At 31.1% G+C, this 11,480-nt stretch overlaps 2 protein-coding genes across 7 annotated transcripts in view; both read left to right on the forward strand.

The window, feature by feature from the left end:
• The window catches only part of LOC105450274 (BTB/POZ domain-containing protein 10), a 12,509-nt gene extending 5,396 nt beyond the window's left edge, over window positions 1-7,113 (forward strand). For 2 of the 4 annotated variants that reach the window (XM_011690048.1, XM_011690047.1), the window contains exons 3-9: window positions 687-803; window positions 1,357-1,386; window positions 1,512-1,667; window positions 3,884-4,155; window positions 4,556-4,753; window positions 5,630-6,412; window positions 6,569-7,113. In XM_011690048.1, coding sequence (XP_011688350.1) covers window positions 687-803; window positions 1,357-1,386; window positions 1,512-1,667; window positions 3,884-4,155; window positions 4,556-4,753; window positions 5,630-6,093 — 1,237 coding nt within the window. In that variant the 3' untranslated portion in view covers window positions 6,094-6,412; window positions 6,569-7,113. The remainder of the gene's footprint in view (window positions 1-686; window positions 804-1,356; window positions 1,387-1,511; window positions 1,668-3,883; window positions 4,156-4,555; window positions 4,754-5,629; window positions 6,413-6,568) is intronic. The other 2 variants (XM_011690049.1, XM_011690050.1) reach the window with 2 other exon arrangements.
• Window positions 7,114-7,818: 705 nt separating this feature from the next.
• Window positions 7,819-11,480, forward strand: part of LOC105450277 (F-BAR and double SH3 domains protein 2) — a 28,965-nt gene continuing 25,303 nt past the window's right edge. For all 3 annotated transcript variants that reach the window (XM_011690053.1, XM_011690054.1, XM_011690055.1), the window contains exons 1-6: window positions 7,819-7,990; window positions 9,524-9,621; window positions 9,825-9,870; window positions 9,988-10,073; window positions 10,498-10,642; window positions 11,023-11,159. In XM_011690053.1, coding sequence (XP_011688355.1) covers window positions 7,970-7,990; window positions 9,524-9,621; window positions 9,825-9,870; window positions 9,988-10,073; window positions 10,498-10,642; window positions 11,023-11,159 — 533 coding nt within the window. In that variant the 5' untranslated portion in view covers window positions 7,819-7,969. The remainder of the gene's footprint in view (window positions 7,991-9,523; window positions 9,622-9,824; window positions 9,871-9,987; window positions 10,074-10,497; window positions 10,643-11,022; window positions 11,160-11,480) is intronic.

Raw genomic sequence — 11,480 nt, forward strand, 5'->3', positions numbered from 1 at the left:
CTTTCAAATAATTCTTCAAAGTCAAATCAATGGTACCATCTTATGGTCCCTTCGAAATCAAACAACTTTTGTCTGAAAAATTTTTCTCTCCCGAGCTTGATTTTCGAGATATTCGACTGGATGGATTAAAATGGTCCACCCTGTATATATATTTACTTCAAAAAAATTATAAATCTGTTATTACTTTATATATTTTTTTATTTCTATATTTTTTTAATATATTTGTTGTGTATATGCGCGCGCGCACACACATACACAGAATAATTGATAAATAATCTATTTTGAAATTAAAAATACTTTCTGACCATCTTTAGTCACATTTGAAACCATTATGGTGTTAAGTTTTTACGGATTTGAGTTTTTTTTCACATGATAGACACGCAAAAGTCGCCTAATCAACCTTGCGCCGAATAAAATGTCTATTATATATACAAATTAAAGGATTATTTTCGTAACGTTTAATTTTCCATATTATAGACTTATCCAAACCATCATTTTCTCTTGTATCACGGATATTTAGCTTTAATGTAATTGCACCATCTACATTTTGTGAGATGTACATATACCAAGTGTTTTGGAAAGCAACAAAAATTCTTATAAAGTAGCATAGTAGAGGCGTCACACGCAGGTGCTTGTATTAGTAGCCGATTAGTATAAGATTACGTGGTTGTTCTGTGCATGTATAGTTGTGGTGGCTCGTCGAAGCCGAAATCTTGTCTGGTACAGAGGGATAGCAGTGGCGATCGGCATTGTCATTCTTTCAATTCCGGCAGAAATTCGCAGGGCACGAGGCTCATTAACAGGTAAATGCACGTAAACAGATAAAAAGCAAAAGTTTTCTTCCTATGCGTTTCTTTCTAATTTTGAAAATACACAGTTTAAAAATTTTAAAAATGACAAAATTACAAAACAGTAATTTTGCATAATATTTTTAGCATAATTTTGTGAAAACACAGTTCAGGAGTTTTACTAAATTAAAATTGATATTAATTAAATGAAACAGTAATTTTGTGATTGGTATAATTTTTATCTTATTAAATTTTGAATTGTCATTAAAAATTATGTATATAATTGACAATTTATATCAATATTTATTTCAATATTATTTTTTATAAACTATATTTTCCGCAAATGGGAACTTAAGAAATGACATAGTGTTTCTGAATAAATAATTTTTTCCCTTTTTGATGTAACATTGTAGAAATAACTATTTATTTTTTATTTTATTCCAATTCAATATATAACACTTGCAAATATTTATTTTACTTAAGTAAAAGGGAGAAATGCAAGTTTTAACTATATATTCATTTTGGACGATATTATTCTTTTCTTCTTATGATCTCTGCAAATCTCAAGATCGAGCTACCGGGCTTCGCAATTTATAAGGTAGGTCTTGCAAACCGCGTTAATGCGACATTATCTTATGCATCTACCAAAAAATTTTCTACACTATAAAAAAAATGTGTTTACTGCATATGCTCATTAAGGGAGACAATTGATCTTTCCCACAGAATTCGCTCGAACGTCAACATGGCCAAACAGAGTCAAAACCAAAACAGCAGCAGAGATAACATAATGTCGGGAGGATCGGCGACAGCATCGATTACCGGAGTTAGCAATCAGCCAGCTAGTGATGAAAGAATCACCCTCATCGTTGATAATACCAGGTGCATAAAATGTTTTTTATATGTATAATTCATTTTTCATACTTTTTATATGTATAAATATTTTTGTATATACAAAAGTGTGTCATTATATATTTCATCTTGACACATCCAAATATCTCGAAAAATACACAAGATACAAAAATGTTTCAGATAAAATTATAGAATATGAAGGGGAACAAATAATGATAAAATCAATTTCATTAAAAAATCGAATACGCAAAAAAATGCAATTTACATTTTTTGTTGTTGTAAAGTAACTATGTGTTTTCTTTACACCAATCGATTTGTCTTATTATTCTGTGCATAAAAGTATAATTATTAAGGTATAATTATCAAGAAATCAATAGTTTACGAAATATTTCATATTTCATATTGAAATACTTTTTCAGATATTAAAGTATTAAATATCTCAAAAAGTTTTGAGTTTTTAGATAACTTTACCTTAATACTACAGTCAAACCTCGATAACTCGAATCTCAAGGAACTAGAAAAATTGTTTGAGTTATAGAGTTGTCGACTTATCGAAATTCGAGTAAAAGAGGATTAACGTATGAAAATTCGACTTACGGAGGCTTTATATGAGAGTTTATAATTTTCCAATTATAATGGCTTTAAGGAAGAAAATTCTATCAATATTTAATAGTGATTATTTATTGCATACATATGATAAATGTAACCATAAAACAAAATACCAAGCTATTACTCACGGTTACACATAGCTACAACTTCGAATTATAGAGGTAACGACAATGGAAGTTCGACTTATAGAGGTGAATTTCGACTTGTAGAGGTCTGGCTACTTTAAATTCGAGTTACAGAGGTAAAATATATATCTAAATGCCTGACAAATAATTCGAGTTAAGGTAGGTTTTATTTCGATTTATAGAGGTTTTCCTCAGCGGAGCGGAATGAACAAAATTTTCGTCTTATAGAGGTTTTTGAGTTGTAGAGGTTCGACTATATATGCAAAATAATTAAAGGAATCATATTATTTAAAAAATTACCATTTCATTCAAAAAAGTGGAGGGATCTTTATATGATCTTGAAAAATCGATTTTTTTTTGTGAAATTGATTTTATCATTACTTGTTTCTCTTTGTATCCTATCATTTTGTCTGAAACATAAAAATGTTTCAGACAAATCGCGAAAAATCGCGTATCTTGCGTATATTTTTCGAGATATTTGGATGTATCAAGATAAATGACACACCCTGAATAATATTAATTTTATAATATTTATAATATTAAAAATATAAAATTAAGATATATAATATATAGGTACATGTATATTTTAGTTAATAATATTCCTAATATTAAATTTGTGAGATCGGCCAACGACGGTCATGGTAAGATTTTGATGCTCATTAAAATTTCATGTATTTGATATACATTTTTCTAGTTTTACGAACTGCGCGCCGTCTTACTTTCAATCTTGACGCAGTTCTTAATTGAAGAACAATAAAATAACGGCACGCAGTTCATAGAACTAGAGAAATGTATATAAAACCATATGAAATTTTAATAAGCACCAAGATCTTGCGTATATTTTTCGAGATATTTTTCGAGACCTGTTATAACCGTCATTGTGATGAATTTATTGGGTGCATCCAGGAGCGCAACCGCTCACTGAGCGCTTAGTGAGCTCTTGCATCTGTTTGGTTAATATTTTTAGATCTAGAGAAATATACCAATCAGATACAAGAGATCTGATTGGTATATTTCTCTAGATCTAAAAATATTAACCAAACAGATGCAAGAGCTCACTAAGCGCTTAGTAAGCGATTGCGCTTCTAGATGCATCCATTATATGCAGTCGGGTATACACACGCACGCACACGCACACACATGTTTAACATTATTATTGTATTATATTATGGCACGATAATAAGAATATTAGGAATATACATACTAATATGTATATGTTACATAATGTTTGTATATTCCTAATATTCTTGATATGCTTATTATTGTGCTGTAATATAATATAGCAATGTTACTTTTAGTAATGAGCTAAAAGTTTTAGAAAAATGCTTGTACCTTACTAAAAAAAAAAAATATGATTATCAGTATACATTTCAGAAAATATGTTGCTGAAGGACATCTTAATTAAATTATTCTCTTAGGAGATTTGTTGATTTATTTTCCTCATTATTAAATCTTTGATTTATTAAATCTATTTTTTCTCTTATTTAATCTATTTAATATTTTCTGTTTCAGATTTATCGTTGATCCGGCTTTGTTCACAGCGCACCCCAACACAATGTTAGGTCGCATGTTCAGTTCAGGCGTGGAATATGCTCAACCTAACGAACGCGGCGAGTATGAGGTCGCCGACGGTATTTCTGCCATGGTTTTCCGCGCCATCCTGGAGTATTATAAGGGCGCAGTAATTCGATGTCCCCCGACTGTAAGTGTTCAAGAACTGCGAGAAGCTTGCGACTATCTGCTAGTGCCTTTTGATGCTAGCACGGTAAAATGTCAAAATCTCAGTAAGTATTATGAAGGAATATAAGTATATATAGTTTTAAAATTATATATATAATTAGCAGTATATGTATATATTTACACACATTGCTGATTAAGTTTTTTTTTACTATAACATCTGAATAATTGATATATAAAATACATATGTATAGATGATAATAATAAATAATATAAATATAAAATTAATATATATAAAAATAATGAATAAAAACAATATATTGTATAATAAACTTTTTTGTGTAAAACAATAATTTAAGTAAGATCAAGCACCTCAATTAAGATTAAATCAGTCACAATTTGAAAAAATTTAGTATACAAAGAACACAGAAAAAAAATTAAACTTTGATAGGAAATAATTTAATTTTTTTGTAAGGATTTTTAAAGTTAAAGAGTTTGTTGTTGCAGGAGGATTGCTACACGAATTGTCGAATGAAGGTGCACGCTGCCAATTCGAAGTATTCTTAGAGGATTTGATCTTGCCGCTGATGGTAAACAGTGCACGACGCGGTGATCGCGAATGCCACATTGTTGTCTTGCTCGAAGATGATGTCGTCGATTGGGATGAGGAATATCCGCCTCAAATGGGAGAAGAATATTCTCAAAGTATGTAAATTGGGAATTTTTAAGCTTTGGAACATTTATATATAGCTTTAACTAAATTGAGAATTTTATCCTAAAAGTAAAATCTCATATATTAAATAAATAATCTCTTTAAACTGTTATTCTTAACTGATTTTTAGCGTTTTATCTTAATTAATAAAAAAACTAAATTTGTGCATGTTCACACTTTTGCAACTCATTTTTATTTAAATTATTTTATTTTAAAAAGCAAATATTTTATAGAGAACATTATAAATACTTTGAGCATAACCCACTTAAAATAATTCTCTTAATTTTTCTCTTTGCACGCATAGTTTTGATATAGGTTGTATAATTATACTATAAGTGCAAGTAACCTTCGAAAGCTTTAAGAAAACACGTGGAACTTTTTTAGTTATGAAATACAACAAGCGTTAACGCAAAATCGATTAGCTTTGTCTTTGAAGGTGCATAATCTCCATTAGTTCCGCCTGTTTTCTTCAACAATGAATGCTCAAGGTAGCTTGCGATATTAATACGATCCTGTAATGTGCGTCATATATTTAACTCCTCGCACACTTAGGAAGTGTTGGAACTTATGTAGTGACCTGAAATTTGTGTGCAACCTAACTAATAGACATAAACATTATCACACTAAACGTAAATACCGTAAACATAAAAGAAACATAACTCTCTTTAAGACTGAGATCTATTACGATGTGGAATATTTTAAAATTAAAGATATACGTACGTCTATATTTTATTTTCTTTATTCGGTCAAATTCGTTATTTTTTTAATTCATTATTTTTCCTTGAGTCTCTTCATTTCCTGAGAAAAATTATTAAATTCCAAATATCGATTATTTTTCATGCTTTACTACACTTGTTTTTAATTTTCAGCTGTCAATAGCACGGCAATGTATCGCTTTTTCAAGTATATCGAAAATCGAGACGTGGCCAAGCAAGTAATGAAGGAGCGCGGCCTCAAAAAAATTCGTTTAGGCATCGAGGGCTATCCGACTTATAAGGAGAAGGTGAAGAAACGCGCCGGTGGCCGCGCCGAGGTCATATACAATTACGTTCAACGACCCTTCATCCACATGTCTTGGGAAAAGGAAGAAGCCAAGAGCCGTCACGTTGACTTCCAGTGCGTTAAGTCCAAATCGGTGACGAACCTCGCTGAAGCCACAGCTGATCCTGTTCTGGATGCCGCTGGAAATCCTATGCTTCTTCAAGTCGCTGAAGGGGCAGTCTCCCAGCCGGAAGTGGTTGGGCTTCCCATGGGTTCGGATGCTGATGTGGACGGGCCGATGGGACCTGGCGATCAAGACTTGGGCCCGCTACCATCTGATGAGCTACCATAAAAGATGGGAATAGACTAGGGATTTAGAAATCTTGAAAAAGAATCTTGGAAACAAAAAAATATTTAACAAAATCTTTAAAAAAGCTTTTGAAGAATATCTTGTAGTTTATCTTGAAGAATGAGAATTGAAAACCGAAATGTACTGGACTTCTTAAAAGACTGAGGTGCATTTGACGTGAATCGTTAGATCATTTGACGTATTGAACCCTGAAGACTTTGGAATATATTGGACAACAGAGGATGTACGCTGAAAGTTTTCCAGGATGAATATCCTAAAATTTTTGAAGCTTAGAAAGAGCAACGAATTGATTATTTACGAGGTAATTTCCGTTCTTCTGATGCCACGGAATTTATGCGATCCTTGTTTAAAGAAACATTTACTTATATTATGAAAGATTTACGAAAAGAAATAATTTTGATCGTATTTTACGGATTCCACTTGTGTTGAATTTTTAATTGTATGACTTTTTTTTTAGGTTTTTGATATCACGATTGATTTATAAGACTGTATGATTGAAAAAGGACGTATCGAAAGACGTATCAAGACGCTATGCACTCCAGTTTTCATGGTTCAATGTTTTGCTTTTTTCCGGTTTTTGTTCCGAATCTGTACGATTCTATAATACTTAAAAAAAGATTGTTGAAGTCAAGAAACATACGAAGAAATATTTTTAATTAATGATACGAATGAACGGATATTTTTTGTCTTTGTATGGTTCTTTAAGGTACGTATGACTGTGTTGAAGAAAAAAAGACTTATATTAAGATTAAACATAAATTTCTTCGTCTAGTATCACTTGTCATAGAGTTTTTCGCAAACTTTTGCAATTTTATGTATATAAGCGTTTATAATTATTATATATTCATATATATATACACATATAATATAGATTTACTTGTATTATGTGTATATTGCAAACACGATCGATGTATTATTATCGCATCTTTTACTACCATCGGTCTTTCCCGTTTTATACTATTATAATAAATAAAATTGAATACGCGATTTTTTCTTAATAAATAAATTTTTGCCCTTTTTATTCCTTAAAACTGACTTTCCTTTTATATTACATTTTTTTTTTTTAAAGAGCTGTATATTATTAAAGTATTCCCTAAAATTTCGTCAGAGACATGTAGAAAACTTAAACAAGTTTGTAAGTAGATAATATTGACCATACAATTACATAAGTTTTTAAATTTATTTTAAGATACTTGATCTATCATTAAGCTCTTAAGATTGTTTGAGAACGTGGAATTTATATTATGTCTTTTACAAATTTATATTCAATTTCAGTTCAATTTGACAATGTCTATATTTTCGAAGTTGAAAATGTATGTAAAAAAAATACTACATACACATATGTATATAAAGACAACGTTCTAGATGGAGCTTTCATCCCTGTCCACACAAATAGAATATATCTTTATCATTACTTTATTCTTTTCCAAAGTATATTCCAGTATAGTCCAGTATAGTAATTGAATCAACTTTTAATATGTTAAATCACTAATAATGACTAAAATGAGGACTGTCAATCAACCCCCTTCCCTTATCTGCCCTCCCCCCTCATCTTCTCTTTTCGAGGCTTTAGTAGGTCGACGGAAAGGAAGTCGTTCGCCGACCTGGGGGAGGCGGCGCAGGCGCTATTAGGGGGTGGGGATTGGGCGATCAATAAGGGACGTACTACCCCCGGCGGCGGCCTCAGGAGGGCAGGAGATCAGTAGCGTACGGGCGCGCGAGAGGTGCACGACGAGAGGGTGCGTGCGTGGGGTGTGTGCGCATAGAGGGTGAGCCGCGAGTGAGCGAGGGCAAGTGAGAGCAAAACTGCCCCTCCTCCTCCTCTACCCCCGGCGCTGCGGGAAAAACTCGCCTCAGCATGCAACCACCGCCGAGAAAAGTAAGAGGAAGTCATTGCGTACTCTCGAGAACTCTCGTCCCCCCGACCGAACGGGTTGTAACCCTTGTAATCCTGTAGAGTCGACTTTTCATGCATGTAGGTAGGGGAGAAACGTCTTTACGTCGAGCAAAGTCCGAAACACAAGAGTCATCTTCTTGCATTATAGTCACACACAAGAAAATCGACCCGTAAATCGGGAGAACGTAAGAATCGGTTTTTCTATGCCGAAGCTGCGTAAAAAGAATTAATTTGAATAATTCTCGTCAATCTTTATATAACACAATAATGATATTGCAATTTTTTTGCACAATGTTTAATAATATTTTTTTATTAATAATAAATAATATATGTCCAGAACACAAAAATAATAATACGATAATGAAATAAATTACTTCAGTTCACAAGAATCGTGTTTTTTTTCTTCTGTAGAAAATCAAAGGATTTTGGAGAATTATTACGATTTAAAAATCCGTAAATAATATTAATATTGTAACATTAATACTAACAGAATAATGTTCTATACTAATTTCAAAATACAAAACGTAATAATACTGTAATTCACAATATAATAGAATGAGAGGCAGAGAAATTTATTTATCTATAAGTACATCAAAATTGAAATTCTGTCAAATTAATGCCGGTATTAATTGATTCAAAAGAACTCTTGAAGAGAGAAAAGAACAGAGGGAGAAAATGGAAGGGAAAGAATTAATAACGAAGAAGCAAACAGGCGAAAGAGTGCACGTCCAACGTAATCGCTGTTAACACTTTCACGTCGAAATGTCACGAGCAATTTACTTTCGACATTATCTTAGTAGATTAAATGGAAAGACAGAGAATATACGTTTACGAAATTGATGAAATTATATATAGGAATTTTCAAAAAATGGCAAAAGGCTAGAATAATTTCCGGGAAATGTTTTTATCGATCTCAGCAAAAAGGATTTGGGTAATGTGCATTTCTAGATGCCGTTACATTACATTGCTAAATGTATAATATAAATATTATTAACAGTAATTGTTGCAAATTCTACTTTATAAGTAATTTATAGGTGCATAATTAAACCCTTTCACAGTTATTGGTTATAATTATGATTTAAATAATAATTATAGTTGTTTATGAAATAATATTTAGTCGTAATATCTTGAAAAATTGGATTAATTGTAATATTTTACAATTTTACTGTTTACATGTGCAGTGTTCGTTGCTTAAAGAAGAATTTTTTATTTATACGCGAATACATGCACATGTATGCACATATGGATAAATAAAAAATTCTCCGCCGAGAAACGACTATAAATACAAATTCATATGTGATATTAAAACACTGTTTTATGTCAATAATTGTCATTGATTTTCAATTTGCACTTTGGGTGAAAAGTGAGAGAAAGAGAAATTCGATTCATTGCAAGGAATAAAAAACTTGAAGTTACATGTAACTAATTGTAATTAAAATTCCTGTAAATTGAACATTGAATAATAAAACACTTGATTTATATTTATTTAATTTATGTTTTTCGTTTGATCGTAAGGGAAACTATGCGAAATTTCTGAAGAATGTGCATACGGAGCAAGCGGCGAAATTGCATGCGAAAAATCAGCATGAGTGCGATCTTCTGGAAGACATCCGGCAAGTTACTATATAATACCATTAAACAAATAATATTTAGACGTAATATCATTTTAATAGAGTTTTTAAGACATGAGTTCATAGTTTGGAAATAATGTTATACTTTAAAAAAGTTTACGTATTAGTTATGATTATTATTTTCAAATTGAACATAAATTTAAGATTTTTTAATAATTAAATAGATGATAATTTTTCTTTTTCAGTAATTTTACGATAAAAAAGTCTGCCATTGAAAAATCCTACTCTGAGGTAAGGAATTTTATGTTATGTCTACGCGTTAGTTATCTTTAATAATTATATAAATATTTATAGTATTTATTACTATAATTTTTTATAATTTAACTATGATGACGTACCATTTTTCAGGCGCTACTCAAAATATCGTCTGCATATTTAAATAAGAAAATACCGAACATACCAGATCTCAAAGTCGATGGAGCAGAAGAGAAATGGTAATTAAAGCCTATGAAACAAAAGTTTATACATTACTTATAATAATTTTGTTTCTTTTTCTGTGACTTTATATGTTACAAAAAATCTTACATCGTAAAAATTGTCTACAATATTTAATTCTAAAAAGATTAAATTACAATCTGCGTTTGATTAGTTATTATTTCTGATTAATTAATTGATCCAATTAACGCGTACTTTAATTTTTTTGATACGTTATCGTGTAGCAAAGAGATGAATAAAAAAATCAATATGACTTAATAAAGATAAGAACTATTTTCGCGTACCATAAGCACGGGAATTTGACCTCTACGGAATTGTACCGGTTTCAATTCCCGTCTGTTTATCGATCGGGGGAAGTTTGCCAAGGAGAAGAAGGGTCATAGGTAAATGGCAATCCGCTGGCGGGCGGTCGAATGATTGTAGGAACATGTGGAACGTGTGGCGAACCGTGCTGGAGGAGAACGAGAAGCTGGCGCGCGCACGCCTCGCTGCTGTCGAGGTCTTTCAGCAGCAGATCGCCGATGACGCCAAGAGCCTCAAGATGCACAAATTACAAATCTCTAAGAAGGTATTCTTATAAAATTTTGCCACGAATAACACATCTTATACTATGCGTTTGATGTATAAATATAAAGAAATAACGCAAGTTAGAAAAAAATCTTAGATTTATTTAGAAAAAAACTTTTGTTTTTAAAATAAAATATAAAGAAACTCTATATATAGTGTTTATAAAAAAAATGTAATTTGCATTTATAAGTACAATTATTTGTATAAATATTATATATATGTTATTAAGATCAAGGTTTGCTTTAGATCGCATTTGACATTACTAAAAATTTATTTAATTTGAACTTTCGTGGTCTCGTTTATGTTTCATATTAACATTTATGTTACAAATGCTGTATGTGGCATGTTGCGTATATAAATTTGTATAATGGATTTCTCTAGGCAATCGACCAATTATTGATAGTACAAAAGGAGCTCCAAACTTGCGTACAGGATGTCGACAAGACGAAGAAATTGTACTTTGACGAGGAACACAGCGCACACGATGTGCGCGATAAAGCAAAAGATATTGAGGAAAAGTATGTACATTAAGTTATTTCACTTATCTGCTTGAAAATTAAGTTATCTCTCTTAATTGCGAAAGTGTCTTTGAAAAAATTTGTGAGAATTTTTCCCTTAATAGAATTCTTGTAAAATATAAACTTTAAGGATGTTTGGGATGTACAATATCAGCTAAAAGCTATCAAAATTTTAAATTTATAGATTTCTTAGATTCGTCTAAAAATAAAATAAATAACTTTACATTACATAAGAAGTTAAACTTTCGTGAAATAACATGATTTTTCATATCTTCAAGAATAGAAATATTTATAATTAATATTTTTCTTAATCAACGATAA

The sequence above is a fragment of the Wasmannia auropunctata genome, unplaced genomic scaffold (assembly GCF_000956235.1).
Source record: "Wasmannia auropunctata unplaced genomic scaffold, wasmannia.A_1.0 LD336064.1, whole genome shotgun sequence".
Classification (NCBI taxonomy): domain Eukaryota; kingdom Metazoa; phylum Arthropoda; class Insecta; order Hymenoptera; family Formicidae; genus Wasmannia; species Wasmannia auropunctata.